Genomic DNA, 15597 nt, shown 5'->3' with positions numbered 1-15597 from the left:
TCACATTGTGATCACCACACACAAAAGCATAATGTATGTTTACTAATCCTTAACGTATTATCAGTACAACTCAAAATAATATTCTAAAAGAAAAATGGTATTTACTTGTAGGTATTGTAATATTAATTGTAATATCCATAAGAGTGATCACAAAAAGCAAAGCTACTTTATTGATTAATTTACATTATGAAATCAAATTTAAGACGAATTAGAAAACAGAAAAAAAAACTCCTAGAGGTCTCTAAGACCGTTTAATATTAATCAACCGAAGTTGAAAGTGAACAATATCCAACATTGCCAGTAATGCATTATCAGTAACCAACCATCTGTTGGTAGGCAGCAGTTGTTATGGACGGAGGGTGCAATCAGTTAAATTGTTCTTAACTCTGTTTCTTAAGCGTAAGCTTTCTACCCATAAGTTGCTTGAGGTATGAATAAAATTGTGTAAAACAAATAAAAATAGTGACTAAAATTAATACAATTTCACTGAAACAATTTATTGCAAACAATAATGAGCATTATCATTCTGGTTTCAGTAAGATAGTCTTTTACTGAAACATTGTTTTATAAACTTCCAACTAAGTTACAAAGTTCCACTATAGAGAAAATTATGTCTTACAAAGGGCGACCAAAATATCCACTAAAATGCATTGTTTATTGGGTAAAATCAAACTTAAACTGTTATGAGATTAGTTGGAAATCCCAAAATACTTATAACGAGAGAAACTGTATACTTAATGCAAGCTAGGAGATTAAGAAACGGTTAATTAAGTGGAACTGTGTATTCATTATGATTAACTAAGTTGTGATATAATATTGGCAAAACTTGCGTCGATAGCTATCACGCACGACTAAAGTACGTCGAAAGCAATTCCTAACTAGTTAACAAACTATATCTCATCCATACAAAGTTAAAATTAGATTTCCTAGACATTATAAAGCAGTAAATAACCATAACCAGCGCAAAGCATACAACAAACCTGCCTGGGTTGTGTTGGAACATACTGTATACAGTACGCAGGCTTACGCTTCTGACTGCTTTGACATTTTTTTTTATTAGGGATAAAAGTCATAAACATTTTAAAAGCTACACTAACGTTTCATGATTCATTTTGTATTCTGAATTCATATTCGGGTTTGAAAAGGTTGTCACTGGCATTCATAAAACTGAAGTCCTTTTGATTCCACATTTTGAAACACTAAAAGTGCTTACAGCTCTAGAAGGCTGTGAAACACTTGAATGAGACCTCTTTTTCAATGTTTTGGTCCATTTTAGTCTCTTTGAGAATGTTTTGACACTTTTTATTATAAGTTTTGGTGTATTTCGTTATCAGTTTTATAAATAAATTAAGCCTGTTATAGTTGATTATAGGAATTAACCGAGTCAATAACCACCAAATTTAATAATTAATTTACTACCAAAACATAAATGCTGTAACATTCGATTTTGAATTAGGAAATCAAAATTGATGATAACAAAATTGTTTGAAAAAACATGAGTGGTCAATAACCAACTATTATAAGTTGCCAATCAGCTGTGTTGGGAAGCAGTGTGATCATAGCAGTTTTCATAGATAAGTGACGTCATTAGTTATATTGTTTCCACATCTAAACCTTTCTTCCCTATTTCACTGGAACACAGGAGTTTGTTATTCCTAGTATGACGTGTTGCCTATTTCTAAGTCTGACGTCACAACCAGGTCGATGACGTAGCGTGTCGCTGTCTTAGTCTAGTTAGTCTTTACTCTTTCCTTGTATAAATCTGACTGGCGTGGCACGCATACAACTTGCCTCGCGGTCTTTTCCAGCCATGATAAATTACGTAAAACTATCAATTATGAATCTTCAAACGGGAAATCACCGTGTTTATGGACTTGGGATAATCCATCCACAATCAGTATAATATCCAACTTAACAAATGTTTTAAGACTGCTTAGCTAAAGGTTTTAATTAATGTTTTAGCTAATCACACATGATTAGGAATACGTTAGCATAAAAAAAAAACACTATGATATAAATAACAATTTTCAGCATCAGGCCCTAAAATGTGATTAGTTTCTTACGCTGAATAAATATTTAGATTAGAATAGATTGTCACTAAAATATTACAGTACTTTTTATTTGATACTTTGAAATATTTAAGTGCTTGTAGCTTAAGGAGGGTGCGAAGTACCTAATTAATATGTTTTTGTTAATTTTAGTCTCTGTAGATATTTAAGTTGCATAACTATACGTGTCAATCTTTTAATAGGCCTATTAGCTTTAAATTCTGACAATCTTACGTTTGCGATTAAGACGTGAACGTAAACTTTATTTTTATTTGCGTACAAACAACCACCAAGCTACTCGGTCATTGGCCTTAATCACATTAATTTATATCGATATTTAATACTTGTTTATTTTTAATATATCTTTAAGAATAAATTAAACATATACCCTATTGCCATGTCATTCTTCATGATCAGCATAGTATAGTTTCTGTTTTGTAATGATGCGATCTAGAGTGTTTTCATGTTTATTATTTATTGCTATTTCAACAACTCTGAAAATAAATTAACCTAATAAATCAAACAGAAAATACTACTCTACCTCTGGTACTGCAATCAAATCATGATAAGTTTATACAAAATTTACGCAAAAATTAGAGAGAATTTTTCGCCATTTACACCTTCTAGGATTATCCAATTTAAAACTTATATTAAATCATGCACCGATCTTAACAATAAGGTAAAAGAAAAATTCGCATTAATCAAAGACAGTAATGTATATTTGAGTGCAACAAATGATTAATTAATTTTATCCTGGTAACTAATATCCCACGTACAAGTAACAATGGTATTGTTATTAGAACGAAATGCGATGTATTGTAAATAAACCCCTCCATAATATCGGAATATATTTGAATTAATAATCGTTCATTGTTCGAAAAATTACTTTTGCACATTGTGATCACCACACACAAAAGCATAATGTATGTTTACTAATCCTTAACGTATTGTACAGATTTGTGACCCAAAATAATATGGTAGGAGAACATTGATACTCGTACAATTATGGAGGCATTGTATCATCTATCCTCGCCTTATACCTTAGTGCCTCGGGGGCAGGATGTTTTCCGGGAATATGGAATGGTTCTGCGTTAAAAACGAATGATAGCTTGTCAGATGCAAAGTATTTCATATAGGAGTTGTTTATTTATCGGGGCATCAAACAGGCCTTGACAGAGTCCTGATGTGAATGTGATGCTCTATTACTTAAATTCTCTAAGGCACTAACTGTAAAACCTTTTTTCAAATAAAAAATGCTAAAGGTTCTCTAAGACCGTTTAGTATTAATCAACCGTAGTTGAAAGTGATCAATATCCAACATTGCCAGTAATGCATTATCAGTAACCAACCATCTGTTGGTAGGCAACAGTTGTTATTGGCGGAGGGTGCAGTCAGTTAAATTGTTCTTAACTCTGTTTCTTAAGCGTAAACTTTCTACCCATAAGTTGCTTGAGGTATGAATGAAATTGTGTAAAACAAATAACAATATTGGCTAAACTTAATACAATTTCGCTGAAACAATTTATTGCAAACAATAATGTACATAAGCTTCAGGTTTCAGTAAGATAGTCCGTCAGTGAAACGTTGTTTTATAAACTTCCAACTAACAAAGTTCCATTACAGTAAAAATGCTGTATTACAAAGGGCGAGCAAAAGATCCACTAAAGTGCATTGTTTATTGGGTAAAATCTAATTTAACTGTCATGAGATTAGTTGGAACTCCCAAAATACTTATAAAAAGAGAAACTGTATACTTAATGCAAGCTAGAGATTAAGAAACGGTTAATTAAGTGGAACTGAGCATTCATTGTGATTAACTAAGTTGTGATCTAATACTGGTAAAACTTGCGTCGATAGCTATCGCGCACGAGTAAAGTACGTCGAAAGCAACTCCTAACTAGTTAACAAACTGTATCTCATCCATACAAAGTTAAAATTAGATTCCCTAGACATTATAAAGCAGTAATAAAAAACCAGCGCAAAGCGTACAACAAACCTGTCTGGGTTGTGTTAGAACATACAGTATATAGTATGCAGGCTTACTTCTGACTGCTTTGAAAGATTTTTATTAGGGATAAAAATCATAAACATTTCAAAAGCTACACTAACGTTTCATGATTCAATTTTTATTCTGAATTCATATTCGGGTTTGAAAAGGTTGTCACTGGCATTCATAAAACTGAAGTCCTTTTGATTCCACATTTTGAAACACTAAAAGTGCTTACAGAAGGCTATGAAACACTTGAATGAGACCTCTCTTTCGTTGTTTTGGGACATTTTAGTCTCTTTGAGAATGTTTTGACACTTTTTATTATAAGATATGACGTATTTCGTAATCAGTTTTATAAATAAATTAAGCCTGGTATAGGTATTAACCGTGTCTGAATACCATCAAATTATTGAAAATTCACACCTTACTACCAAAACATAAATTCAGTAACATTCGATTTTGAGTTTAGAGAAACCAAAATTGATGATAATAAAATTGTTTGGAAATATATGAGTTCAACGGCTTACACAGTAGGCTACACACAACAGACTAAACTACATACAGATTTTCATAAGTGTAAATTTGTATTAAGCATACCACTGAGTAGATTTGTAATACCAACAAAACAGTTAAAGAATTTTCGGTATGTTATATATACAGTAGAGTGTGAGTGGCATTCTTTAGTTGTGAATATTTCAGCATATTAATTTACTTTTAGTTAATCAATAAAACAGTGTTTACACTTTACCCCAGCATATTTGTTTATCCACTCTGATATTGCCACGTAAAAAACTACTATACATTAATGCCATCACTTATCGATAAGTATTAAAAAAAAAAAATAACGAATTCTAACACGCATTGAGCATAACAAACAACACCGTCTAATTCCAACATACTGTCAGATATTTTACAAACATTATGTATACCTATAACATTTGCCAATTACAAATAGTTAAAACATCACATATCAATATAACGAAGTTGAGAGTGGTCAGTAACCAACTCTTATTATCCACTAACGCATCATAAGTTGCCAATCAGCTGTGTTGGGAAGGAATGTGATCATAGATGATTTGATCAATAAGTGACGTCATTAGTTATATTGTTTCCACATCTAAACCTTTCTTCCCTATTTCACTCGAACACAGGAGTTTGTTATTTCTAGTATGACGTGTTGCCTATTTCCAAGTCTGACGTCACGACCTGGTCGATGTCTTCAAGTCGTAGCGTGTCGCTGTCTTAGTCTAGTTAGTCTTTACTCTTTCCTTGTATAAATCTGACTGACGTGTCACGCATACAACTTGCCTCGCGGTCTTTTCCAGCCATGATAAGTTACGTAAAACTATTTACCATAAGACTTTTCTTTCGTTTTGCAAATGCTTGAATAATTTATTAATATGATTTGATTACACCGTTTGAATGATTTTCCCTGTGCACAATACCAAACCTGTTGGGATACCTTGTATACCTTTGTTACTTATTGCAGCTTATAATCTAGGACTATTTATGGAAAATCTTAATACTATCGAGTCAATGGAAAACCCTTTATGATCCGCAACCTTTGTCTGGTGTCTAACTATTAATATCATCCGAAACCGTCGACCCTCTGATAACCAATGATCATTATAATTCAATAATTAAATAAACACATCATTATAATAATTAAATAAACACAGCTACCAACTTCTATGACAATTTTTTGTAAGATTTTGTTATCAATTTTATGTTACAAAAATTTAATCCATGTAATTTTGACATCAAAATATAATGGATAGATTTTTTACTCATGTATTCAAACTCTGCGCTCACATAATTCAATTTGTCGTACTTCTGTAAGAACGAACTTAATATTGCTTAAAATGTGTTAGTTGCCTTACCAGTATGTTAACAGTCTACTTTATGTTGTATTTTTATTTCAAATCTTTTTACGTATCTAAAATCCAGCAATCGACCTAGTTTTACGCAAAATAAACTATGTTTGAGACTACACAACTCTGTGGTATGTAATATGCTGACTAGACAGTTCATAACTAACAGATACAGTTTATCATCCTGGTACATTCAACACACACCTAACTAATTCTGATGTTCAGCATATTACCACACAGCATATTAATTATTCTTTACAAGTTTAGTAGTATTTTAGGAACCTTTTAGGTAGTAAAAAAAAATTAATAACGAAACCTGGACTAATTTACCATGTGTTAGAGGAAGTTCATAATAGTTAAATACATTTTAGTGTACATAAGAATGTTTTAATAAATAATTTATTTTAAAGAGGTTTAAAATATACAGAACAGTCTACAATACTGGTTTTACATACCGAGTCACATTCAGTAAATTAATGCTGGTTTATTTTTGGGGCCAATATGATTTTTGAGATATAAGTAAAAATGGTTAAAAGATAGAAACAACTAGTTTAGATTAGATATTCTAGTTATCAAGTTTTTATATCGGTTAACTTTATGTAGTCCGGATACACAAGAATTGTTGTAAAAACTCAAAGTAGAATAAAAATTGTAGGAATTATGATTCCCTATACTATATTTTTCATTGTTTTGTATTTTAGTTGGATTAACTATCTTACAAAACGTTGTGTGCAGGAATAACGGTGATAATTATCGATTAAATTACAGAATATACTAGCCTCATTTTTAAATCCCGTATTTATATATTTTTCTACCTATTCTTACAATTTAAAAGGTTTGAAAGGCTTCATTAGTAATGAAGAATATGTCTTTGTTGGACAAAAAATACTGGCATAAATTCTCATCCAATAACAGTAGTTATTAGTATTATGATCGAGTGGCATTTGTCCTAAAAATTAAGAAAATGGACGTTTTGCAGGTTTAAAAAGTTGACGATAACTGCTGCATTCACAAATCATACAAAAAATCCCATCTTTACTTTAATTCCACCTTTTATGGTAATGTAAATCTTCTTTATGGCGTGTTGAAGTCTGGGTTATTTTATCTGCTAAATATTAATAAGACCGAAAAATTTAAGTGTTTACCTGTATACTTTGGGTAACTATAAAAACACTGTGCCATGCTGTGCCTTGCGTTACATCATAATACATTGATATATCGAGTTATTGACTGTGAAATAACAAACAGTGCCAACTCCGAACAATCGCATCACGCAAATCACATTAATATCGATGTATCGATATACATTTAGGCCCACTCTAGCTTACCATTAGAACGGCTTCCAAACAATAATATTGACGATATGAATGCCCTATAAGTGATAATTTGATATAAATAATTAACTCCGAAACTGTTTCAATCATGCTATCCACCATTAATAAAGTGAAAAACGTGACTGTGTAGTTCATAATCGAAAACACGGTAATCGATGTATCGACGTAGCGACTGGTTGATAGTCAACAAACAATACCACTAATGCATTAGAGGTTGTGGTCGGAGTTGGCAGCAGTTGTTAGCGATGGCTGATGTCATTAGATAACAAGTTTTTTCATTCTGCGTGTGTTTTGGGTCCTATAGGGGTTTTTGCTATTTCGTATATTGGACTTTATCACTCCAAACATCATACAAAGTGCCTCATAAAAACAATGTTTTCAAGTTGTACAATTCAGTTACTATTGGAATTATATTTCGTTTGAACAGAGTATAATCAAGAAAAGAAGTATTTGTTAGTTATAATCTTTAATAACAATTGTGTTTAACTTGCTTGTATAACATGTTAGCTTCATTATAAACTAATTTTGATTATAGATTTTCGTAATCACAAACCGCATTTTTGGGATCATATACGCAATGTTTACATTTTACATTTCCTAAATCTTTATACAGGGTGATCAACTCAAGGAGGTTACCATTGGGATATCGGAAACGGTAAGAATTAGAGAAAACTTTAAATGGGGACATTCCTCTATTTTTTGTGGCAGTTAAAAATATGATCTTAGTTTTCCGAAATTCAGCCGCCATTTTCAAAAATGGCGGCCAACTTTAAAATTTCTTATAGAACTTCCTATATTTTATCATGTTTTCGGATAGAACATGCAATTTAAAAACTTTTTTATTCCTGACATTTTTTCGATAAACCCACTCGTTTAGGAGTTACCTATGGAAAAATTACTTCCGGTTTATATTTTACATGATGTAGAAACAAGTTTTCTCTAATTCTTACCGTTTCCGATATCCCAAAGGTGGCCTCCTTGAGTTGATCACCCTGTATAAAGCTGCTAATCTTTGATACTTTATAGTTATTCAAGGCCTGTGACCTAGTACAGTATTATACAAACCCAGTTTATCTTCAATCGATTCAAATCAGCATAATTCTTTCTCGATATATATATGTTTCCACGAGATGTTATATTACTATCACTGAGTTATTTTTCTATCCATAATACATTGTCCATAACAGGGAGGTAACCTTAACGAGACAAAGTTAAATTATTATATTAATAAAAAATGCTTGCAAATACAATTCAAGACCTTTTTAAATAGTTAGCATGTATACTCGTACATGTATCGATAATGGAATTGTCGTATGGTTTATGAGCCATTTTTAAATGACAACCATACACATCCAATATTTGACAATATGAGCAAACTGACACAGGATTTTAAAACTAAATCCAAAAGTTTAACAACCCCAAAATAAAAAAACGCGGATTTTTTAAATATGATCACCAAACCAAGTACTGATATAATATCGGGTTTGAAAAACTAATAAATTACCTGATTCAAAGGAAACTTCGCTGAGGAGAATCCATGTAGCGGCGAAGTAGATCTGTAGCTTCAGGAACCTTCCGATCCTGTGGTGGAGCTTGACAGTTACGTTCCTGGCATGTTCCATGATCAGATCTGGCATGTAGGAGAAGTGGACGGGCTCACCGGGGAACTGACGACCTCCTATACTCAGGTACACCTTGGCATGTGAGAACACCTGAGAACATTGAACATGGTTATGAACACTGGGGAAGTGTCTGACTCATTGGTATATATCAACAGTGACGATACTGGCATGTTCCATGATCAGACCTGGCATGTAGGAGAAGTGGACAGGCTCACCCGGGAACTGACGACCTCCTATACTCAGGTACACCTTGGCATGTGAGAACACCTGAGAACATTGAACATGGTTATAGACACTGGGGAAAGTGTCTGACTCATTGGTATATATCAACAGTGACGATACTGGCATGTTCCATGATCAGATCTAGCATGTAGGAGAAATGGACTCATTGGTATATATCGATAGTGATGTTCCTGGCATGCTCCTTGATCAAGTCTAGAATATAAGGGATTCATTCAGGTTCATCCAGAGCTGACGACTTCCTGAGATCTGACCATTGTAGTGACATTTGGAAGGCAAAAGTAACGAGAGTGCAGATTGTAAAAGTTTGTTTTAAAGTAAGAGAGATGTTTCAAAACTATTCGGAACTTGGCTAAGCACTACCTGTAGTGGAAACATTTTATTGTTAGGATTCTTTTACACTAAAAACTCCTGTAGCCTATAGCAAGCTGGAAAATCATTCAGATTTTTCACGAACTTAGAATTATAATTTCAAGTTTTTTTTATAATATGATTGTTATTTGTATAAAAAGTACTAAAAAAGGATGTTATATGCGTTTAAGAGATTGATTTTTTTATACGGGCTGGTAGTGATCGTTCTTTAGCAAATGAAAGTACAATTATACCGTCCGTATGTAAGAATGCATTAAGAAACTTACCACATGGTGTAGGCGGGTGCAGGCTAAAATAGCTTTAAGTTTCAATAGGTGTAGAGTTATTTTGTAACAAAGTTCGAGATAAAATTATATCTTAACAGTACTACAAGTAAATACTTTATATCTGCAGAAATTAATTCGCATAAAAAATATTACATCTCTTTCGTGTTACAAAACAATTGTAAAAATACAAAACAACGTTCTCAAGTAATAACCTCTAACTCGTTTATGTACCTGAATTTCCCTCGAGAAGAGATTGTTGGTGTAAAGGTGCATTGCTGAGAAGTTGCGAACGCGGTCAAACTCGAAAACAATTTCCACAGGATTACCCAGCAAGCCCGGCGTGTCGTTCCTCCAGCCCACCCATCCGAACCCTGCAACATGGATGATCACAGAGTGTGGTGGGTTGACTAACTTACAATACTTGCTCTAATGTTACACCAAATTAATATAAGGAAAGAATGTAAAGGAACAAAAAATCTTATTTATGGTTGTTTTAGTTTGACAGTACAACTGCTACAATCGTAGTACTGTAATAAAAGGTTCTACAACCTTAAAATTTAAATCGTTACTAGAATACGTTTTTCGAATTTTCTGATTTTATTTTATCCAATAAGGCAGCTTTTATGCTATTAAACACCATTATAGTCTTACACAGAAACTGAATTCTCTTGTAGGGCCAGAGTATAATTAGATAACAGCTAGCCTGATCTAACCTGATTAGTTTTTCATTATATTTTCAATAATAGACTAACTAGAGTTTGTGTTAAAACAATATTCGGAAAAAATGCGCTCAAATAAAGTCAAATTTATTTATTACTTATTTATAGGGGCAGCTAATGTCTTATAAATATTTTTATTTTGACACCAATTCAGTATCAATATTCTATATAAACTATCATTTTATCCAGGACATTCTTTTTATAGCATTTACAAAATATGTCTTAACCATTTTAAATCAACTGTCAATGTGGGATAAAAGTAGTGTTTTTGGAATTACAGTAAGTTTATATTGATTGAGTTACTATTTCAATTAGGATTCAATTCTATTACTTTTAAATAGATACAAAAATGTACCGTAGTGTACCGTAAGCTATATGATTAGGGAAAAAGTTAATATTGTTATATTTTTAGTCCTCCATCTTTAATAGTTTTCAAAAAATAGTTATGATAAAACATTTTTAAATGTCAGCAACTTCATATAAACCAAGCCACAGTTAACTAAGCTACCTTTAAATAAAAAAAATAATTTAAATAATAAACCTCAATATTATTAAAACAACTTTTTTAAACCAACCTTTCGGAGAGGCCTCTAGATCCATTCGGAAGGAGTCATAACCCCAGAGACCGTCTGTCAATTGACCCAACCCCTCTGTCAGGAGACCACCCTCCTCCCGACCGTCGTAGCTACGGTCCCTCAGGTCCATCTCTGAGCCCTGCACAGCTCCTTGGGGCATAGAGTAGCTGATCACCCCCTCTGAAACATTCACCAGTACCGTCATCATCCACTGTAATTTGATCTTCATGAAATACATTTACTTTTAAAGTACAGTATAAGAAGAGTAGAGTTCATGTTTTTATTGTACGGGAAATTATTTGTGTGTACAGCTTGATGGTCGTAATGCTGAATGTTGCTGGTTCCATTTTAAGTGAGATGGACTCCGAAAGGTGCATTTTAATTGGACTATTTTGTTGAGGCCATCAAAAAACAGGTTGACAGTTGTCTTGCAAAAACTTGTTAAAACTGCCAACGGCTTTAAACAATAAAAAATCAATTACTGGCCTTATCAGTAACTATATCTTAATTAATTAAGACTGAAATATAAAGTACCATGAAAGATACGTAATAGGAGAAATAATTTTACTAACACAAAGCATGTTGAGGTAAACTGGGTTAGTATGTTACTTGGCCACGAACCTGCTTAAATATGTGAAGTTGAATAGCTAATGTGAACTAAAGATAAATAGATAACGCCGTACTTTATTCACGACTTATAAATGTAAACTGTGAGTATACATATAAGTCACATGCTATCTCTAATGTATTTTTTTCTGTTTTTAAACAAAGAAAACATATTAAATCATATAAGGTACTAAGGGTATCTTAGAATAAACCAACACTTTCTTATACATGATCTCAATAAAATATTGTCATCCTATATGTTACAACAGTTTAAAACTTAAAAAGTGAAATGGTTGAAAACTTGTATTGTTTGCCTTGGCAATAATTTGTTTCATTTTAGTCCAATATCAGAAAAATACTCCGTAAACTGTTGATCAGACTTGAAACACACGCAGAATGAAAAACAATTTAACTAATGACGTCAGCCATCGCTAACAACTGCTGCCAACTCCCGACCGCAACAGCTGATTGGAAGCCGATAATGCATTAGTGGCATTGTTTGTTGACTATCGACCAGTCGCTACGTCGATAGATCGATGACCGTGTTTCGATAATGGACTACACAGGCAATATTTCTCAGTTATTGTCCACAGCATGGTAAAACATTGTTCTGGAGTTAACAATACACCACGATTTACATTACTTAATAAATAATGAGATCTAAGAGGAAAACGATGTAAGTTAGCTAATAATTATTAATCATTGTGGTATATATATCGTAAACATAAAATGCATTATGCGTGATACAAATTGTTTCTATCTAAAAATTGAAAACTATTTGGTAAATGGCAACTGTATTGCGTTTGAATCGTTGCATGAAAGTAGTTATTACAGTTGTTGGTAATTGAAACTGAATGAAACATCTTGTGATTACGTTACATTGATCTTTATTACTCTTTTAATGTTCCTTATGGGCTGACTACTCCAATCCTCATCTATCCATCGATGGATAATAGTAGATAAAACCGATTGTACAATGTACATACGGTTTAGTTTACAGGTGAATTGTGTTTTATTTTTTCGCTTTTATAGGTCTACTATTGATTTAACTTTGGTTTACATTCCATGTCATTTTATTGATCTACTCTTTTAGCCAGTATTTTAAGCAAAGTTACAACTACTTTTTTACTCAATGTTACACTTGTAATTCTGTATCTTTAACTAAAAAATGTTATTACAAAAATTAGTTATTATATGTTTCTTAGTTACTGGTTGAAACTTTGCAAAAGAGATTTCGACATATTGTAGTTTAAACTCCTGGCTTTGTCATTTTAAAATTATAACTGTGTTTTTTTTCTACTAACAGTTTTAAAATGTTAAATATTATGATTCTACTATTCAACAATAGTTTAACAAACGAGGGATTATGGCATTAGGTTTATTTATTTCTCATATATTGAACCATTTAAGTCATAAATAATTGAAGATGTTCCCCTTTTCCAAAGAGCAAGTTATTAAAATACATCAAATGTTTTTCTTAACCTGTACACAAAAATGTGAGTGAGATTGACATATAAGTCAAGAGTTTACAATCAATAGCGGAACATTAAAAACTTTATCATACAGCATACCAGTAAGCCAGTTTTGCTTAAGAGCCAGTTACCATGGTACCAAAAACTAGAGTATATAGTCAATAATGCCTTCAGGGTATACTGTGAGAAACGCGTTCAACTGCATTCTACAAAACAATCTGCTCCAGCTGGACACTGGTTTTCTAGTATTGGTTCTTTTCTACAACTTTTTACTTACCTGTCCATGGACATCCGACCAGCTCCACCCGCAGACAGACTGTCCGCACATGTGATGTGAAGGGAACGAACCGGACTCTGCTGGCTATGAGGGCTGGCTGGAGGTTCTGTTCTACCACGGTAATGGTGTCCGTATTACCAGGTAGTACCTGTAAACAGACAGGGGTTATAGGTGCTTGCATTTAATCCGGAGGTTGTTGGTTAGATCCTGAGTGAAGCCGATTCTTTTTCATTGTGTCATCACCAGTGGCAAACAAAAACAATTTTATGTTGGTCAACCCAAATGTTTTTGATATCCCGAGTTATTTCATGTTGAAATTAAAGAAAACAACTGTTGATTCAGGAAAGAATAATTGTATTAAGAAATCTTGCTACACTCACATCTATAAACTCATATTAATTTTTACCTTTTCCTCAAACACTGAAGCTCTAAACCATAAGTTGATTAATCTATTACCGGTGCTATCTACCAAAAGGTCAACATTGTAAAAAGACCAAGGTTTGAACCGTTCATTATACCACATCTAATGTAATTCTTGTTAGTCTAGCGTTTTACCTACGCTTTATATCACCGTTTGAGTTGTCAATAATTTTTAAACCAAGGCTCTTGGTATCGATTCGAAGGTTTTCTCTCTGAGACAAATTTTCAAACGTCACATTTTTTTGGATGAAAATAATTGTCCTAAGGGCTCAAGAGTTAGGGTAAACAACCTTCAGAGGATTGACAATAATAAAGTATGTCTAGGAATTCCATTTATCAATCAACATTTACAAACTGTTAAACACGTGTATACAATGTCGTGCTCCTAACTTATATTTATTTTACACACAATATGTATCATAGGAAAAGTGGCACACAATATAGTACACCATACTAAAAAGAACTTTGAAACACTTAAACAAAGAAGAAAACTCTATAATTTTACCTATTAAACTGCTTAATTCATTACACCACGAAAGCTCTTCTTTTATAAACACTTAACTGCGTGTCTCAAGTACCTACTTACCTAATAAAAGAACACTTATCTCAATAAGACTTTTTTAAAGGAAAAAGGTAAAAGTGTGCCCTAAGCTTTATGAGAATACTTTTCTAATATAAAAGATCACCTTATAAAGGACGCTCTCTACCGCGAACACTTTCCTGTAATTATGAACGCCGTCAATGCTAAGCTTCTGGAATCTTTAACAACTTTCAACTTTGCTCAGTCTTTAGTCCTAAAGTGGGTAAACTTTTCTTTATATTCTAGAGTGTAAAGCGAGTTTCAAAATTAAGCTTTATGAAAGATAAGTTGGATTTAATGTTTGAAATAAGTACACATTTTGAGTGTTTGACTTCAATTATTTTGAACCCCACATATCCACGAAAAGAAGATTAAATACGTGCAAAAACTTCATGAACCGTAGTTATAAAGTGTAAAACTTTTAGAAAATGTCAAATGTAACAAAAATTGGGTTGTGATTGCTAAAGTAAAACTGTTTTTGTTTTGGCTTACGAAAATCTTCATTTAAATCGATGCATTGGTTAAAATTTGTAATTTAAGTTTGTCGTCATAATTACATATGCAAACTTATTAAATTATTAAAATTAAACTTTGATTTTATGAACGGAAGAATGATTTGCTTTGTTTATTCATATGACAGACAACCATAAGTAGACATTTTTTAAACTTATTGTTTTCAGCACCTTTAGTTTGGTACTTTATCCTACGTTGTTTATAAAATGCTATTAAATATTTTTTTTTTGCTTAACAGTATAAATTAAGTGTTTTTACTTGTTTTAATTACTTTTCAAACCGTCTTACATGTTCAGACTGATTATGTATATACCAGAAACATAAACAATTATTCGTACGCATAAAGTACGTAGCACGGTTAATTTAGTTTCAATTAACCCTCATTAAATACTACCTACTACAAGATGTATTGCCAAAACTAGTATATGTAAATTGAATGTGCAGCCACGAAACAACAGTAACACAGCCAACCGAATCCAACAAGGACTGTAGTGATTTGTATTCCAGCTACTCGTCGAAGGCAGGATCAATGTCCTAATGGGGCGACCTTAATTGCACAGGATTCGTCGATATTTCCAAATTTTCCTGGTGAAACTTTCTATTCTACCTTCGTAGCGGAGTATTTATCTAAGGTGAAATTTTACATTGTGTGTAAAATTTAACATCGTGCGTGTCAATTGAGTTTTTAAAGT

General features: G+C 32.6%; 1 protein-coding gene across 1 annotated transcript in view; it reads right to left on the bottom strand.

Moving 5' to 3' along the window:
* The window catches only part of LOC128995253 (discoidin domain-containing receptor tyrosine kinase B-like), a 130303-nt gene that overhangs the window by 26027 nt on the left and 88679 nt on the right, over positions 1-15597 (bottom strand). The window contains exons 5-8 of the mRNA XM_054420205.1: positions 13393-13540; positions 11038-11217; positions 9975-10114; positions 8748-8955 (exon numbers count right to left, since the gene is read on the bottom strand). Coding sequence (XP_054276180.1) covers positions 8748-8955; positions 9975-10114; positions 11038-11217; positions 13393-13540 — 676 coding nt within the window. The remainder of the gene's footprint in view (positions 1-8747; positions 8956-9974; positions 10115-11037; positions 11218-13392; positions 13541-15597) is intronic.

The sequence above is a fragment of the Macrosteles quadrilineatus genome, unplaced genomic scaffold (assembly GCF_028750875.1).
Source record: "Macrosteles quadrilineatus isolate MER2022 unplaced genomic scaffold, UCM_ALF_1.0 Scaffold_5__1_contigs__length_97177068, whole genome shotgun sequence".
In the NCBI taxonomy this organism is placed as follows: domain Eukaryota; kingdom Metazoa; phylum Arthropoda; class Insecta; order Hemiptera; family Cicadellidae; genus Macrosteles; species Macrosteles quadrilineatus.
This window is presented reverse-complemented; position numbering and strand designations above follow the sequence as displayed.